The sequence below is a fragment of the Capsicum annuum genome, chromosome 7, assembly GCF_002878395.1.
Source record: "Capsicum annuum cultivar UCD-10X-F1 chromosome 7, UCD10Xv1.1, whole genome shotgun sequence".
In the NCBI taxonomy this organism is placed as follows: domain Eukaryota; kingdom Viridiplantae; phylum Streptophyta; class Magnoliopsida; order Solanales; family Solanaceae; genus Capsicum; species Capsicum annuum.
Window position 1 is genome coordinate 223,214,543 of NC_061117.1, and position 19,012 is coordinate 223,233,554.

General features: G+C 37.4%; 2 protein-coding genes across 4 annotated transcripts; one reads left to right on the top strand and one right to left on the bottom strand.

Moving 5' to 3' along the window:
- Positions 1 to 1,494: 1,494 nt before the first annotated feature.
- LOC107856334 (formin-like protein 5) lies at positions 1,495 to 15,302 on the bottom strand. Of its 2 annotated transcripts, none has more exons than XM_047415625.1 (6): positions 14,288 to 15,302; positions 12,160 to 13,241; positions 11,883 to 12,073; positions 10,062 to 10,297; positions 2,086 to 3,019; positions 1,495 to 1,975 (listed from the first exon to the last, which is right to left on the bottom strand). In XM_047415625.1, exons 1-5 carry the CDS (start codon positions 14,450 to 14,452, stop codon positions 2,105 to 2,107), a joined length of 2,589 nt encoding a protein of 862 aa, XP_047271581.1. In that variant the 5' UTR covers positions 14,453 to 15,302; the 3' UTR covers positions 1,495 to 1,975; positions 2,086 to 2,104. The 2 variants fall into 2 exon arrangements, with proteins under 2 accessions (XP_047271581.1, XP_047271580.1); XM_047415624.1 differs by having other exon boundaries at positions 2,079 to 3,019.
- Positions 4,673 to 9,253, top strand: LOC124900136. 2 transcript variants are annotated; one of them, XM_047415626.1, is made up of 2 exons: positions 4,673 to 8,505; positions 8,624 to 9,253. In XM_047415626.1, exon 1 carries the CDS (start codon positions 4,673 to 4,675, stop codon positions 5,435 to 5,437), a length of 765 nt encoding a protein of 254 aa, XP_047271582.1. In that variant the 3' UTR covers positions 5,438 to 8,505; positions 8,624 to 9,253. The 2 variants fall into 2 exon arrangements, with proteins under 2 accessions (XP_047271582.1, XP_047271583.1); XM_047415627.1 differs by having other exon boundaries at positions 4,673 to 8,490.
- Positions 15,303 to 19,012: the final 3,710 nt, after the last annotated feature.

The following is a 19,012-nucleotide window of genomic DNA, read 5'->3' on the forward strand; positions in this document are numbered from 1 at the left end:
TTTCCAAATGGGGGACTGCAGTCATGATGTGATAGATGAGATCAAGTGAGGGTGGATGTGGAGAATACCCATAGTGGCACTTGAAATCCAAGATTGATCTTAAAATCGCCACATCCAGAGGATCAGCATCATAGTCGACGTAGTATTCAGTAACTGATAGTCCTCCTTGTTCTGACACTTGTTGTTTTCCTTTTTCAGCAGCTCTTCTTCTTCTTCTTTCTTATTCATCTTCAACTTCTTCTTCTTCAACTTCTTCTTCTTCTTCTTCTTCTTCTTCTTCTATTACTAATTCGTATTCCTCTTCATCTTCCTCTTGGTCGTCATTTTCTTCCTGATTATCATCATTTTCTGTGTCTTCGTCGCCTTCATCTCCTTCTGACTCTTGATTTCCACTTCCATTTTGTTCAGAATTTTGATGAATCACATTTCCGTCCCCTCCTGTATTCTCTCTGCTGTCTTCTTCTTCATTATCATTTTCTTCTTGATTTTCATCTGCTTCTCCTAATAGACTCCCTCCAGCTTCTTCCTCTTCTCCATTCTTGTTTTCCTGATTTCCATTCTTTCCTCTTTCACCTTGTTTCGATTCTTGATTTTCATTCTGTCCATCAATCTCCTTTTCCCCTTCTTCTCCATTACTTAATTTATTTGCATCAGAAGTTGCATTACCATCTTCTTCTTCATCGGTGCGTAATCTCTTACGTCCACTCAACGCAAGGCCAGTACAATTATTAGTGGGAGAAGCATTAGAGATAACAACTTCTTCTTCATTTTCTTCTTTCATAATATCACTCGCGGATTCGTAGGCCTGCGGAGGATCAGGAATTGGTGATGATGAAGATACCATTTTCTTGCAGACAGAAAGAAAAAAAAGGAGAGGAGAGATTTTAACACTTGCTTTCGAATATCAAGTCACTCAACCGATGTTAACTGTCTGTAACAGAAGCGGTTGTAACTTTTACTTGCTATATATATATATATTTTAGTCTTTGAACTTAATTCTCTTTTTAAATTCAAATTTAGCCTTTTATTTTTATCTTTTCTTTTCTCGCAATTTATTTGCACTTGTTCTTAGGCAAAACTAATGCCAAGAGATTATTTTATGTACTTATGTCTTTTTACGTTTTGGAAAAATTATGTTACAGAGGAAACTCTGTATCTATTTGAAATAGCGAAAGCTGAATAATTCATAATATATAGCGAGAGTTTGGGAATAATTCATAATATATAGCGAGAGTTTGGGTTAAATTTGTTCGCTTGGAACTGTATCAATGTGCCATCTAAATGGTAGATAGGCGATGAATGTGTGACGTTTGGAGTTATCCTTCGTTCGCCCATCCCCAGTGAAAGAACGAGTAATCCAATCCCCTACGGATCATGACCTCACAGAACATTGATAATTTGAGCTTACAAGAAACTGAGGAAGTGTACTAGAAGTCCTTTTAACACCCCAAAAACAGTAGAGAAGACAAGAAAACTGGGCAAGAATAATTTGGACAACTTTTTAAATGACGAATCAAATAATTTCCTGTGGCGGAACAAATTATATACATTGCTTTCGTGTAAACATCGCGAATAAATAATGCACAGCGCTACTTCCATTCGAACAAAGAATTGTCAGCAAAATTGACAAAATAATTACAAAGAACAAAAAGAATGATCCTAGCTACTTCCTTAAGGACAAGTGGAGCTGCAAGACGGGACACATCGATGCAGAGCCAGGTAGCAGATCATCTCTGAAATTCACTGAAGCTTTTGTCAGGTCTCTGTTCCGATCAAGTTAGCCTACCAAGCAACGAGTCAATCTCTTCCGGATTTCCATCTACCATTCCTGGGGTTCAAAATGAAAGAATATTTTATCCCATTGTCCTCGTTCACTAAGATCCCTAAGCAGCGGTTAGCAGACTCAGACGAGCATAAATGGAGCGATATGGACAGTAAGGATTCATATTGAGGCATAGTTGGTGTGCTCAGATCCCTAAGTAAAACATAACATGAAAACAAATAAATAAGGAAGCTACACTAGGCAGCTAGGAAAAATAGAAGGAATTAAAAGGAAACAAACAATAAGAGCTAGGTACCTTGTACCTGATGAGAAAAAAAGTATTTACGGATTGTCATCGTCTGAATTAAAATCATCAATTCGCCTGTCTGCGATAGCCGGAAAAAGCTTATGACGCTGATCAGGTCGTTGTGAAGGAACAGATTGATCAGGTCTTGGTGAAGGGACGGATGGACCAGGTCGTTGTGAAGGGGTGGATTGATCAGGTCGCTGTGAAAGGGTGGATTCTGAACTCCTTGGTGTGCTATTTATCTTTCTTGGAGCATTTTTTACCTCTTTGCATACCTTATCCAAAATAACGAGAAAATCCCTAACAATCACAAACAATCGCAAACCTTCATCCCTCTTAGCATTTCCGTGGAAATAATCACCCGTGCTCTTAACAAGAGCCATTATTCGCTTTTCTTCCTCAAGTAATGACATGACATCAGGCTCGGCATTCTGCACAAACTTCTTCATGGTCTGGTAAAACCCATCTTTGTCATCTATGCTCTTCAACTCTGAATTTAGGAAGTCGCGTGCTTTTATAAGTGCATGGCCAAGTTTGGCCACTGTGCCTGTTAAATTATCTGCATCCAGAATTGCAGCTCTTTTCACATTTCCAAGATCACTACTCAAACTGGAAACAACTTGTAAACCAGTATTTCGATAGTCATCTTCTGTATCCGGAGGCAAATCCTCAAGCAGATCATCGGACTTGATGCTTGACAAGCTCCCTAGATCCCTGGCAACACGGGCAGCTCGTATACCTTCTGAGCGGATTATCTCCTGAACAACAAAATGCAACAATGTAGTTTTCCCGTCTATTCCTTTCACATCTGATAATTTCAGAAGCGTGTCAAGTTTAAATGCTTGTGCACCGCCACGAAACGTTCCATCGTTCATCCGATTGCCAGTTTTCAGAACAGCCTCAAGGAGCTTGAGAAACAGCCTGCTATTTCGGAGTTCTATGCTAGCAGCCTAGAAAACAAAAAGAGCATGCATAAAACACCAATCTTAAAGGATATTAAACAAATGAACAGAAAAATATGAGAGTTAAGATTTTATCATCGATCTCTGACAAGAAAAAGAAGCACCACGAATTATTTGAGCAACAACACATTGGGCCTTCATCACAGATTGGGCCTATTAAACCAGTTCACAACACCAATAGAAACTACAGCAGAGTTTGGCCCAAATACATAGATGTACATAATACATAGTACAGGGATAAAAACTTGTTACAAGTTAGGCAATAGAATAGTTACAAGTGTATAAAGTTTATTGGTTTTGCTTTGATTCTCTAGGTCTATTCTCTAGCTATCTTGTATATATGCATTGAGTAGATGATTTGAGAACTACACAGAAAATTCCCACAATTCCTTTCTCTTCAAGTCATTCTTTTAAAATAGAAACATAAGCTGCTACACAGATGCCGCAAAGCCAGAAGCTTCGGCCTAATGCTCATGCATGAAGATATCCACAGCATTTGGTGTTAAATATCCTTCATGCATAATATATTGATTGAGCATATGAAGAACCATATAGTTAACATATGCAAGGAGGACACCAGTTGCTAGGAAAGGGAACGATATATATTTTCAACTAGGCATATTTAGCTCTAAGTTTCATAAGTAAGAACTATGTCATCAAACTGTCATAAAGTACAAATAATAAGCATAAAACCAAATATATCACTAGCTCAAAATGAAGTGTCTTTGGATATCATAAATTGAATCGCACTTGCTTACAGCAAACAAGTTAACCTTCTGACTAGAAGCTTGACTAAAGTGCAGGTCTTATTCCAGTAATTGCAAAGTGAATTTCCATAATACTCCTGCTACTTTTCCATCAAGAAAATAAAATATTTTATATACAAGCTTCTAGATAACTCTTTTTTACTTCAACATAGTGGAAGAAAAAAGAATCAGGGAACAAACACAATCAGGCAGAGTAAAAAAGCAGTGCAACACCTGTTATGGCCTTGGATGCACAAACCCAATCTTTTCTTACTAATATATGTTGACCCTATAGATCATTGTGCAGTGGGCTAATTATTTTATTCATTCATCTGTACATATTTTACATTGGCCCAACTAGTACATAGGCCCATTTTATTTATCCGAGTCTCTTATTTTCGGATCTTGTATATATATACTAAAAACCCATGTTTGCAGGGTAATGAAAAAAACATTTTTCTGTATGCACACAGATTCATAATGAGGTATTTTGCTCTCCAGCTCCTTCGAGAAGTTTCGCCTCTCTTCGAACATCTTCCCTTCGAACTGGTAGATTCCAGCTTCTAACATGGTATCAGAGCGTCAATCCTTTTAGATCTGCTCCCTAGATTTCTTCCGATACTACCCTCGAGGTGTTTCGGTGACATTTTTTTTCGACGACCGGCGACGGTTGGTGTTTGTTGGTTTTTTTTCTGATTTTTGGGGCATCTGATTCGTGGTTCTCTTCCGATACTATCCTTGAAATGTTTGGGTGGAATATTTCTAGTTCTAGTCTAAGTCCGGCGACGATTGGTAACTGCTCAAGTTCGTCTCCTTCCGGTTGCGACGGTGTTGGTAATTGTATCTTGTTCTTCTTCCTATTACATCTCGTATCTATGGTTTTGCATGGGTGAATATGTCAACAACAGTGGATCCGTCGGGTTCCACGGCTAGTAGTCGCGCTATTTTTCACAGTGAGGATTATACTCACCCCTGTCACCCTTTATATGTTCATCCTTCTGATGAGTTGGGTACTTCTCTTGCCTCATGTCCTTTTGATGGGACTGGATTTGGTAGTTGGCGTAGGACCATTTTGGTAGCATTGTCTGTCAGAAATAAGATTGATTTCATAAATGGTTCGTCGTCTAAACCCCCTGACTCCTCCCCTTTATCCCGGCAGTGGCAGCGCTGTAATGATCTTGTAGTTTCCTGGCTGCTTAACTCTTTGTCCAGGGACATTGCTTGTAGTGTTGAATTTTCTGCTTCTGCTAGGGATATTTGGCTTGAGTTAGAAGAGAGATATGGTACAGCAGATGGGGTTCGCATTTTCGAGATTCATAAGGAGTTAGCTCATATTTTCCAAGGTTCTTTAGACATTGCATCTTATTTTAATAAAATTAAACAACTCTGGGATGAGCTTGCTTCCTTGTCTGCTCATAGTAATGCTACATGCACTTGTGGTGGTATCAAGACCTTTGATGATGAACAAAAGGTTTACCAGTTTCTGATGGGTCTCAATGATACTTACATACAAGTGCGCAGCAACATTCTTATGATGAAGACACTTCCCTCCATTGGTACTGCTTATAGTATCCTCTTAGCTGATGAGAAACAGAGGAGTGTATCCTCTGCCTTCTTCCTTCTCTCAGCAATCTGCCTCTTTCCAGGCTGGAGTTTCTAGATCATCTGCAACTCCAAAAACGCATTTCAAAGCTGCAAAGCCTTCCTCTCTGGTTTGCAATTATTGTAAGAAACCAGGTCATACTATTGACAAATGTTATAAACTTCATGGCTTTCCTCCAAATTTTAAGTTCTCTAAGCCACCATCTAAAAGAACAGTTGCTCATGTTGAGCTTGCTAATTCTGGCCAAAAGGTTAACACTCCTGGGAATGATGACATTTGTTTCTGACCCAACACTTCTTCAACCTTCTGACATTCCTGGTCTCAACAAAGGGGAATTTTCTAAGCTGCTTGTTTTATTGCAAAGAGCTCAGTTTCCTGACATGTCTACAGCCTGCCCATCTTTAGCTTCTGCTAATTTTGTTGGTAAGCTGCCTCATACATGTTTGCTGACCAGGATAGATAGCACTTTATGGATTATAAACTCTGGAGCATCTGATCATATGACTTCTGACCTTTCTCTTTTGTTTAATGTTCAATCCCTCCCAATTCCTTTTCCGGTTTCCCTCCCCAATGGATATAAATTCAAAGTCACCAATACTGGTTCTTTGGCTTTATTTCCTGACCTTGTTCTACACAATGTCTTATACATTCCTAGTTTCCAGTATAATCTGATATTTGTATCCAAATTGCTTCACCAACCTGGTTTACCTTACATTTCACCAAGTCTGCTTGCACTTTACAGGCCCCTTCTCTGAAGAAGCCAGTGGTGCTTGGTAAGCTTGATTGTGGTCTCTACAAATTTCTCCGGTCATCAGATTCCTCAGCTGGTCCTGTTTTTTCCCTTTTTCCTTTACTTCTGCTTGTGATTCTCATGTATCCCTTGTTATTCCCACTTCCTTTTTTGCTCCTAGTTCGTTTGTACCTTGTCCTTCTGTAACTACTGATGGTTCTATCAATAAAACTGATGTTTTGTGGCCCTATAGACTTGGTCATGCCCCTTTCTCTAAAATGAAATGCATTCCTAATATTGCAAATGGTTTGTCTTCTAAACAATCTTTCACTTGTCCCATCTGTCCCTTAGCTAGGCAACCTCGATTACCTTTTAGTGATAGTTCTTCTACTTCCTCATCTCCTTTTGAACTTATTCACATTGATACTTGGGGCCCTTATCATTCCCCACCTATGATGGTTTTAGGTATTTTCTTACCATTGTTGATGATTACTCTAGAGCCACCTGGACACATCTTATGGGTGCTAAAAGAAATGTTTTTGATCTCCTCAAAGCTTTTATTACCTTAGTAGAAACTCAGTTTCATTCTCAAGTTAAAACTGTTCGAAGTGATAATGCTTTGGAGCTTGGTTCTTCTTTATCTGGGTCTCAGTTCTTTGTTTCCAAAGGCATTATTCACCAAACTTCCTGTCCTCATACTCCTCAACAAAATGGGATTGTTGAAAGGAAGCATAAGTTTCTTTTAGAAACTGCTAGAGCTCTTCTTTTCAAATCTCACCTTCCCATTAGATTCTGGGGGGATTGCCTATTGACATCAACCTATCTTGTTAATAGGTTCCCCCCTCCTAGACTGCACCACAAGAGCCCTTTTGAGATTCTTCACAAGAAAGTTCCTTCCTATTCTCATCTTAAAGCCTTTGGCTTCCTATGTTACTCCACAGTTCCCATCCCTTATAGGGATAAACTTTCTCCGCGTGTCATTCCTTGTGTATTTTTAGGGTATCCATTTGCTAAAAAAGGTTACAAACTTTATAACCTACTTCTAAGTCTTGTTTTGTCTCTAGGGATGTAGTTTTTCACGATTCTATTTTTCCTTTTCTCTCCATCTCTTCATCATCCCCTTCTATGTGTCCTTTAACTTTTTCTTACTTTGAAGATCCTATTTTGCCTAATTCTTCCCCTGATGCACCTTCCCCGGTTGCTTCTACTTTTCCTCCTGCTGCTCTGCACATGTACCTCCTCTCAAGAAATCTTCCAGGATTTCACACCCTCCTGGTTACCTTCAAGACTATGTCTGTCATACTTCCTTTATTCCATGCTCCTCTTCTTGTGCTTCTATTCTTGGTCAGGATCCTGTGTCTCTGAGCCTCGTAGTTATTCTCAAGCTGCTCTATTTCCTCAATGGCAATCTGCCATGAGACAGGAATTTGACACTTTAGAGGCTAATAATACATGGTCCATTGTTCCTCTCCCTTTTGGTAAAAAGCCCATTGGGTGCAAGTGGGTCTACAAAATCAAATATAGGGCTGATGGCTCTTTGGAAAGATATAAGGCTCGCTTAGTGGTCCGGGGTGACACTCAAGTTGAAGGTATTGATTTTCATGAAACATTTTCCCCTGTGGTCAAAATGACCACCATTAAGACTCTTGTGGCGTTGTTGTTAAACGTCGTTGGTCTCTTTTCCAACTTGATGTTAACAATGCTTTTCTACATGGGGATTTGGATGAAGAGGTCTATATGATGTTGCCCCCTGGTCTTACTGTTTTAGCTTCTTCTTCTATCCCTATGGTCTGCAAGCTTAATAAGTCACTTTATGGGCTTCGTCAGGCCTCTCGTCAATGGTATGCAAAATTGTCCTCTGCTCTTCAGTCCAAGGGCTACACTCATTCTCTTAATGATTACTCCTTATTTACTAAGGGGTCTGTTGATTCTCTGGTTATCTTGGCTGTTTACGTTGATGATATTATTTTGACTGGTACTGACCTTAAGGAGATCTCTGCTCTTAAGTTGTTTCTCCATGATCAGTTCAAAATCAAGGATCTGGGTTTATTACATTACTTCTTGGGAATTGAGGTTTCCTACTCTGCTGCTGGTGTGCTTTTGCATCAAAGTAAGTTTGTTACTGATTTGCTATCTGATTATGCTTGTGATGTTGCTTCTCCTGTGGTTTGTCCTTTGGAACTTCACAAGAAGTTGTTTGCTAATATGGGGGATCCCTTGGCTCAGCCTGAGTCTTATCGCAGTCTAGTGGGAAAATTGAATTTTTTGACCCACACTCGCCCAGATCTCTCTTTTGCTGTTCAGCATTTAAGCCAGTACTTGCAGCATCCTTGAGTGCCACATATGCAGGCTGCCTTACATCTTTTGCGTTACCTCAAAGGTTCTCCTGGTTTTGGTTTGTTTTCCAGTGACTCTCTTGATCTAACTCTTCGAGTTTTTTCTGATAGTGATTGGGCGTCTTGCCTTGACAGTCACCGTTCTGTAACTGGTTTTTGTGTCTTACTTGGTGATAGTTTGATCAGCTGGAAGTCCAAAAAGCAGCCTGTAGTTTCTCTTTCTTCTGCGGAATCTGAATATCGCTTGTTGAGTAAAGCTGTGGGTGAGATTACATGGTTATCGCGCCTTCTTTCTGATTTTGGCATCCAGATCTCTCTACCTGTTCCTGTTTTTTGTGATAGCCAGTCCGCCATTCATATTGCCAAGAACCCGGTCTTCCATGAACGCACGAAACACATCGAATTGGACTGCCACTTTGTTCGTGCCAAGCTTAGTGCTGGACTGATCAGTCTCCGTCACACTCCTAGTGCTTCTCAGCTGGCTGACATCTTTATTACGACTTTACCTGGTGCTGCTCATCATTCTCTTCTGAACAAGTTGGGAGTTCTGTCACCCTCCAACTTGAGGGGGGGTGTTGACTCTATGGATCATTGTGGAATGGGCTAATTATTTTATTCATTCATCTGTACGTATTTTACATTGGCCCAACTAGTACATAGGCCCATTTTATTTATCCGAGTCTCTTATTTTCGGATCTGGTATATATATATACTAAAAACTCATGTTTGTAGGGTAATGAAAAAAACATTTTTCTGTATGCACACAGATTCATAATGAGATATTTTGCTCTCCAGCTCCTTCGAGAAGTTTCGTCTCTCTTCGAACATTTTCCCTTCGAACTGGTAGATTCCAACTTCTAACAATATAAGGGGTCGTTTGGTTTGAAAATGGTTATCCCGGGATAACTAATTATCCGGGGATAAAATAAAAGAACACATTTTCCTTTGTTTGGTTGGAAGGATTAATCCAACCCGGGATAACTTATCCCACCATTTTCCCCTTAGTCTCAGGATAACTTATCCCATATACATGGTGGGATAAGTTATCCCGGGTAATCCCCGGGATAACTAATCCTGGTATTAGTTATCCCGGGATAACCATTTTCAAACTAAACGACACTTAGTATTTTATATATGATAACAATGGGCATCTTACATAATAACTATGGGCACTTTCCAGGTGGATTTCCATAAAACATTCATATCTTTATTCAGCCAATACGGTTATTCATCATTTTTAGGAAAAGGGTCAGTTATGGTTGGTCCGTGAGGATTCAGATAGCGCAACTTCAACTTGTTTGGGACTAAGGCATAGTTGTTTTTGTTGTAAGGTCATTATGGTTAGCCTTTCTACTTATAAAGGTTCCGCGTCAAAGGATTGTTTTTTTTGGTTGTGAACATATAACAGGATCAAACAATGAAGAACTGTCCATATAAACACATTGATTCTTCAGACAAGTCCACTTAGATTAGTGTTGGAAGCAAAAGTTCCTGATCTATGCAAGTTTCAGAATATTTCATAGTATATCTTCCAATATGAAAACCACAAACAAGTTACGAGATTTTCACTCTGTACAACCCAAAAGTGGATAGTAAATCAAGAAAACGATCTCACCTCCAAGGTGGCAAATGATTCTTTGATCATTGATGCCTCATCATGAAGTGTGCAGATGAAAAGTAATGTCTCTAGCCTTTTGAATGCAAACGGAATCTCAACCAAGGCTTTCAGGAACCTCTCTGCCTGTCCAAGCCGAGAAAGTTCCCCACTGTAGATCCTCAGCTTCAGTTCTTCGTCAGCAGTTGGTGCCACCTTAAGCAAAGTTTGAATGAATTCAGCAGGAAGCTCATTTCCTGAGTAAATTTAAACCATTAGTCATGCTTTGGTAGATGCAAACTCTAAGAACACACGACATTCCACTTCCAAGAAATATCATTCTAGTTAACATACAAGTACATCAATGCTTTATCAATTGCCAGAAAATAGCAACTGTATATTGACAGTATAATCATTGTGATCATGCTACCATAAGCAAAACTGCTACTCCTTTTTTATTCTGACATCAAATTTAGAATATGTAACCATTGCAAGGTACGGCTCTCAGCAAAGTCTCAAAAGTGAATGTGATATTGCAGATAAATAATGGTCACTGCAGTAGTAAAGCTGCTCCTAAAGAACATGTACATGCAGAGAAAGGTTAAAGGGTGTCTCAAGGACAATGATTCACATGAATAAACACCAGTCTTCTAACTAGATAAAATTCACAAATACATCAAAGGCTAGATATTGTTTCACTAGAGTGCATTTCATAACTTTACTTTGGAAGGGGGTCATTAGAAGTCAAGCATTTCATAGACTTCAGGTGATAAGGTAATATCACACTTCTAGTTGAATTAATAAAGCAAAGAGCACTTATGTGAAAAAAAATAATAATAACAAGAATAATAAAAAGACAAACTCGACCAACATCGATCAATACTAAAACTCCTTCCTTCACAAGTAACTCACCTACTTTCATTTCCTCCTCAATGATACAATCTAATAAACTAACACTAGTTACATTCTTACTCCTAATGAGAAACTGTTTCAGCAATTTCAGTTTCACATTTGAATACACTTTCATATCAGTTATTTCTGTGATGATCCCTAAAATATTTTCAATTAATCATTGCAATAATCAATTAAGGCATTTTGGTTTAATAGGCAGAACAACAGAGCAGAAACTCATGTGATAAGTAAGCATTATATCTACTACAATTAGGCCTTTGGAACAAAAATTTCCAAGAACAATTTCAGAACTTACACCAGAATACAAAAGCAAGTAAACCTTTAAAGATCAATAATGAAGCAGAGGTCGATGCAAGATTTACCCTCAATAGGTTCAGAATGGGGTAATCTATATACTGCCGAGAGCTAAGATCCGCCCATGGAATGAACGCATGTAATAGTTCACTATAGAAATATGGCATACAGCTAGAACTAAATCTTTCAGGACCTTTAAAAAATTTCAATGATTGGCATGAAGGAGATGGAAAATCGATAAGCAGTTAGGCACGATTCTTTCCTTGAATAACAAGATAACCAATAAGAACAGAAACGGAAATATTGGCCCGATAATCTTAAAAACACTTGAGAGGTGAATGTGCAGACAAGTCTTGTGCAACTCCTCTTTCTCCACTTCCTTTTTAATTCTTTTTTGTTTCAATCTCTTATAGATTTTTTCCCTCAGTAAAACGTGTGCTGAAACAATTAAATGCACATATTATTTGTGTTAAGCATAGCAAAAGATCATAGAAAACTCTAGGTAATCATTCAGTTCTCCGAATCGGGGAATCTGTAGTCAATACGGTACAACATGGGTTTTATTCAATATAGTGCTAAATAAGACATTCTGTTTAGCAGTTCTTAGACATTTAAACATTGAAGGAGTGAAATCACCTTCTTTCAGTGCATCACAAACTTCTTCAGTCGTCACGTTTAAGGCTTTAAGAAGAATAGATAAGTTTTGTGCCTTTTTCTGGTCAATGATTTGAATATAAGCATCTTGAGAGGGGTCCTTTTTTGGCCCATTCTTCTTTTTTTCACCTCCGGAAAATCCAAATAGAGTCTCTATCTGCTCTTCATCAAACCTGTTAAAGGATATTCACTGTCTATTTAACTCCTTCCTAAATTAAAATGATTTAAAGCTGCATAAAGCAAGAAAAGATGGACTTACTGGAAAGATCCTGCCTTGACATGATGCCAAACCATTGATTGGTCAGTGTCGGCTTGAACCTTATCCCAGAAGAAAGGCTTAAGCTTAGCTTTGGAAGCATCAGTATCTTCTTCCTCAGTTGAAGCACTTGAGGATCCATTTGATCCAAGATGCGAACGTCGAGGTGGCTTCAAGCCCGTGGAAAGTGGCCGAGGTGGACCACCAGGAGGTGGTGGTCGAGGACCAGGCTTCATAGGTGGTGGAGGAGGAGGTCCCGGTGTAGAAGGATTTGAGCCAACAGAAGAAGGCTTTCCCGGTGGTGGAGGTGGTGGAGGTGGTGCAGCAGGTGCAGGAGTTGATGGCTTTGCAGGAGGCGGAGGTGCAGGTGGGGCAGAAGAAACCACCCTACCAGGCGGAGGTTTCAGTGGAGGCATTCCAGCTGGTCCCGTCCTTCGTATCTCAATCTTTGAATCATCATTGGGATTGTTATTGAATGAAGATCCTAAAGCAGATGACTTGTGTGATGAATAGTCACTCGAGCTTAAGCTAAGAAGGGGCCTCTCATCATTCAACCCCTTTTTGGATCTCCTACAGCACTGACAACAACAGCAGCAGCATATGCACAGAAGTGCTGTGAGAACAGTTATGGCGGCACAAGCCGCTATAATAGGAACTCCAACGTTGTTTGTTTTCTTATTGTCTTTAGCTGCAGATTTCTTTTTTGAGTTTTTGTCGTCTTGTGATTTAGATGGCTTTGACTTAGGAGAGGCAGGAGGAGGACTAGGGGCTGCTTTCAATTTGCGTCGTTTAGGAGCTCCATGCCAGGAGAAGAGAAACTCCACACACCTGGCATACCAATTTGGTGAGCCCTTCTCCTCTCCACATATAAGAAACAAGAGGTTTTTTTCCCTCAAACAACCAAGAAGGACTTGCTTAACCAGCGGATGCAAGTCACCGATATGCTTATGTTTTTCTGACCTACTTTTAAGCAGGAACCCATCTCCCACACTTGAATCTTCCTCTGCAACATAATACTCAAGATCTTCAACAGCTTCATTAGCACGTATTAACTCTATCTTACAGTTCAACCAAAATAGCTCAACCTGCAGCAGAAGATATTATCAAACTTCCTCATGAATGCTCATTCTCAAACATGTACATATCAAATTAGTACAATGAAAGATAAACAATCACCAACACAAAGGAAAAATGGTAGCAAGAAAGTAATAAGGAACTAATGTGCAATTGAAGGAAGCAAAGACGTGAAAGAACGCAATTAAAAGGCCAGAGTGATATAAAACTGACAGAAAAGAGAGCCGAAGGCAAAATTTTACAGGGGAATTGTTTAGTCTGATTGATTTTGAATTTCATCTGTGACGGCTTTACTTTGGGGTTCTCTTGCTCAATTATGAGTCACAGGGTAGAGATGAATTATTTTGCATTACGGCACTTCCCAATTTTCTTTTCACTATGTTAATAGAAACAAGAACATAAAACACTGTCGCAAGTTTTAGAACACAAAGAAAGAAAACAAGCTTTTGTTTATCAAGAAAAGAGAAGTTAGTGGGGGACGAGAACATTGCAACAGAGACGAGAATGAGAATAGGTTGTTCCAGCATTAGGAAGACACCGTGTGGCTTGAAATCATTCTACAACATAAGAAATTGAATATGGCGATTAGGAAACATATGCTCATTCTTTATCAGAAATTCCTATTGCTACATATTTTTCGAATGCAAGGGATCGAGTAATAGCTTAATTCTCCCTAATGCTGCTCAAGAAGAGCTATACCATCCTAGGAACAATAAAAGACCAATTAACTAACTCAACAACAACAAGAAGCCCAGTGTAATCCCACAAGTGGGATCTGTGGAGGATAGAATGTACGCAGACCTTACCCCTACCTCGTAGAGATAGAGAGCTTGTTTACTATAAACCTCAGCTTAAATAAAGCTTGCCGAACAGTTTGAAAAGGGGATACAAATATGGAAGCAATAACAATGCAAAATGAGAGTAACACACTAATACACAACAAGGATGAGAAAGAACAGTAACGACAACAAATTAATGCAATAAACGGAGCACAAAATTACACCAGTAATACTATCAGATTGGCTCAAGCTTAAAAGACAATAAGAAAGTGTAGTACCATATCCCTATTAATCTCAACAGAGTTGATCACATTAGCAAGCAAATGATCTTCTAAGTCCTCCTTGCTTCCAGATACAGCTACCAAAGTGAAAAACAACATAAACAAGAACAGAAAGAAATGAACTACTACTGCTCTCACACCCATTTGCCCTTGAATCACCATCAAAGAAGTAAAAAATTCTTTTCATGAATGATTCTAGATAAACCCCACAAACCCCCTTTATGTTCCCTCCCTCAAATCTCCCAAAGAACACACAAAAAGATCAATTTTTTCACCATTAACCTCCCAACTCCAAACAGGCCTTCAAAAAAAACAATCTTTCCACTCCCAAATGTCTTAATCTCAATCTTTTCACAAAAATCTTTATGATCCACCTCCAATTTTCATGCAAAAATAGCACAATCCAAAAAAAAAAGGACTTCCAAATTATAAAATCAAGAATTACAATCTACAATAAACCCCACAAACCCCTTTTTGTTCCCTCCCTCAAATCTCCAAATGATACACAAAATGATCAATTTTTTTCTACATTAACCTCCCAACTTCAAACAGGCCTTCATAAAAAACAAAACTTTTTACAAAAAATCTTTGTGACCCACCTCCAAATTTCACGCAAAAATTGTATAATCCAAAAAAAAAAAAATCCAAATTGTAAAATCAAGAATTATAATCAATCTAGGCCCCACACCCAAAAAATCCTAAAAATAATAAATTCTTTTTCAGTTGGGGTTTTTGTATGCAATTAGATCAATAACTATACAAGGATTGGGTTCGGCCTTCGGGTCAAGTATTGGTATGAAATGGGCCCGATATAATTCTTTGTTCTTCTGGAAAATGCTGTTGTTGTATGAATGCTAACAAAATTCATCAATTTTTTTTCGCATTTTTGATGATCAGTTTGTAATTCTAAAAAAAAATAAAAAAAATCAATTAATTTTGTTTAATTTTTTTTTTCTTTGAATTTTCAATACAATAGAACTACGAAAATGGCGCTAAAGAGATGCATGCATGGCCTCTAAAGGTTCATTTTAAGGTGATAATTTACGTTATAAAATATTAGTGATAATTGCAATTTTGGTCCTTTAATATTAGTATATTGTTACTTAATACTATGTTTGTCCTCATTTATGTGACATCATTTGATTTGACCTAGAGTAGAGTTTAAGAAAGGACGAAGTGCTTATGAAAATTGTGGTCTAAAGACAACTATTAACCATTTATAGGAATATAAATCATTTCATTAACGCATGTAAGAGTGTGGCCTAGTGGTTCAATGAAGTTGGACTGAGTACTATACAAGGTCTCAGGTTCAATTTTTAATAGAGACAAAGATGGAGTTGCCTGATATTTACTGCTAGTGGGAGGTAGTGGATATCTCGTGGAATTAGTTGAAGTGCGTGTAAATTGATCTGAATACCGCGTTTATCAAAAGAAAAAGAGATAAGCATCCAGTACCCCTCGAACTATGGTCGAAGTTGCTACGACATACTCCAACTTCACAGTAGGCTCATTACCCCCTGAACTTAATTTTAGAGTATTTTTGTCATTTTTTGGCTGACGTAGCATCTGGTACCTGTTACTCGTGGGAGGCAGTAGGTATCTCATAAAATTAGTCGAGATGCACGTAAGTTGGCTCGAACACCGTGATTATAAAAAAATCATTTCATTAAGGTGAAAATGAAATTTTAAAGTTAAATTATCTTCAATCATAAAAAGGTACATACCTTGTTTTTGGGACCGACTAAAATGAAAAGCACTTCAGAAGTATATTTGGCTAATTATTTTTAACCTTTAATTTGTTAAATTTGTTCTTTGGTCCCTCTATATAGAACATATGTCATATTTAAGTTATTTTTAAGATTATATATCCTTGGATACTGAGTAACAATTTGAATTTAATACAACACATAGAGAATTAAATGATTTAACATTTAATAATTTGTCAAAAAGATTCATAAGCAAATGGATTAAAAATGCAGAGTTTAGTTAGATAAAATTTAAATGTGCTTGACCAGATTTTGAAATCTACGGTCTAAAACACTTGTTAATCACTTTATAGTTTATTACTATAAATCATTTCATTACGAATAAAAAGAAATTTTAAAGTTAAATTACTTTTAACTATGAAAAGATAATATTTTTTTGGGACGAACTTAAAAGTAAAATGTGTCACATAAATTAAGATAGAGGGAGTGATAGATATTTTGTGAAATTAATCTAACTACTCAAAAATTAATTGAGAAAACGGTCAAAAGCCTCCCCAATATTTACCCAAAAATTCCAACTACACACCTATTCTTTGTGGGGACCTATTATCTCCGAAACTATTTTAAAATGGATTTATTTCCCCCCTAAATGTTGAGGTGTCACGAAAGTTATAGTGCACTCGCTTTGAGAGAGTGAAGACGTTTTAACACCTTAATTTTTTAATTTTTTAATTTCTTATGTTTTTTATTTATTTTTTCCATTGTCTTCTTTCTCTTTTCTTTCATTAACATCATGACTTTTCTTTCTTTTAACACTGTGACTTTTCTTTCTTGATTTTCTTTCAACAAAACACCATCCATGCACACGCACACCAAATAGATTATCCGCAATTTCATAAAAAACAACTCAATTAATCATTATTTCAACACACACATCCCAAATGGGTCTATCTTCAATTCCATCAAAAATGACAAAATTAACAATTATTTCAACATAAACGCGAAATGGGTCATCTTTCATTTCATCGAAAGGGCAAAATTAACAATTATTTCTACAATTAGTGCAACAACTAAAACACAATTTGCGAAAATGGTTGAGATGATTTACCATTTTGGGGACAAATTACAAATGTAAAATCCATGTTGCCATGAACTTGGCATTTGTATCCTAACATTAGTTTTACTATAAGAAAACCAAAAGCATAAAACACTTGCCGGAAAACTGAAAACAACGACTATACAGAAACAAATATACCCTATTTAAGAGGAATTTCAACTACCGTAAACACCAAGAAAAAGCAAACTAGTTACACCAGAAAACTTCTAAGCAGCTCAATTTTATCCAATATCCAATACTCATTACCAAATTCAGATTACAAAATGGCAATTAGCGACCCAACTAAAGAACTCTGAAGCAATTATTCGGAAATAGAATAAAGCTAGCATCTTTCGTTGCCGATATAGAGTTTGAGCAACCCAATTGAACAACTGGGTCGTCTCACCCGATCCATCGGGCAAATCCTTTGATGTCGACGAATTTCCCACAAGCCCATCACCAAATCTCGAAGAAGAGAAAACTGGTGAAGATACTTGCAAGAAAGCAAATTGGGTCTTGGTTTGTGTTGTAACTGTGGGTTTTTAATATATATATATATATATATATATATATATTAAAGAATAATAATTAATTTTTTTATATAAAAATATAATATTACATGAAAATTACGTGGCATTACATGGCAAGTGCGTGTTGCTCACTTTCCATTACACATTTGGGTGTCAGTTTTTTTAGGGTAATTATTTCACTTTAAAATAGTTCAGTAGGATCATAGGACCCCCGCAAAATATACATGTGTAGTTGAAATTTGGGGTAAAGATTGGAGGGAGCTTTTGGCCATTTTCTCAAAATTAATTCAAACCATGATTATTCAAACAAAATCTCCAACATGATCTAATTGTTTATTGTAATTTTAGCAAATATCATCAAAGAACAATAATAATTTCTTGCTAAATAAAGTGGCTTTTTGTTTTCAATATTCAAAAGGGGTACTGGATTCCAACCTGCTATGGCCATGAATTTTTCCAATATGAATCTGATCAATACCATCTGCGTTTTGGCCTATAGTGGATATGTCATTTGTTTAAAGCTTATTTATTTCCAAAAATGAAGAAATATTAAAGAAAGTTATCTTAATGATGGGCAAGTTGACCGAGCAGGAAATCTTTTACATGGGGTTTTACGTTTGAAACTTCTTATGTGGTTTCTCGATTTAAATTGTTGCACGAGACATATCTAGTACAATTTATCACTTCTATGTGATTTGAAAGCTATTACACTGAAGCAGAATTTATCTGATTAATATCCGAATATTAACGGTTGCGATTTGCCTTGTCAACAAATGAAAAAGTTACATGGTGCAACTGTTGATGACAATAATCAGCAGCAGATAATGCACTTTCAGATATTCTTTTCACACATCACTAGAATTGCTACCCATTTTTTGTTTTAGAATTCCAGAGCCGCTACGACCTCTGTCGCAATTTTTGTCCTTCAGGTGAGTACTTTTATTAGCATCAGATAAATTCTTCATTGTGTAATAGTCTGTAAATCACACAAGAAATGTACACCGCATTAAACAAGCCATGTGCGACAGACTCGATTTAGAAGGTATTGAGGAGGAATTGATTCCGGATCATCCATGTGGATAACCACCCTCCAAACTTCTAATTTTTACGGGGCTTGTCAAGGCATGCTATGTTAGTGCCATAGAAATTTTCTACCACAAACAAATTTCACACTGTAATTAAGGTTTTTCTTGAGTCGATGCTCTATGGAAAACAGTCTCTCCATTTCACTTTTAAATTAGTAGTACGAACTACGAACCGTATACACTCTATCCTTTTTAAATTTCACTGTGTAAGAATATACTGAGTATATTGCTTTTATTTTTGTAGTGTAATGGGAGTTTTTATTTTACTTTTTAAATTTAAATGCTTTTTAATTATCTTTTGTTTA

Coding starts and splice junctions, on each gene's coding strand:
- LOC124900136 (XM_047415626.1), top strand. CDS start 4,673: ATGTCAACAACAGTGGATCCGTCGGGTTCCACGGCTAGTAGTCGCGCT.
- LOC107856334 (XM_047415625.1), bottom strand. CDS start 14,452: ATGGTGATTCAAGGGCAAATGGGTGTGAGAGCAGTAGTAGTTCATTTC. Junction 10,298..11,882: donor TTGTGATGCACTGAAAGAAG/GTGATTTCACTC, acceptor AAATTTACTCAG/GAAATGAGCTTCCTGCTGAA. Junction 3,020..10,061: donor AATCATTTGCCACCTTGGAG/GTGAGATCGTTT, acceptor TTTGTTTTCTAG/GCTGCTAGCATAGAACTCCG.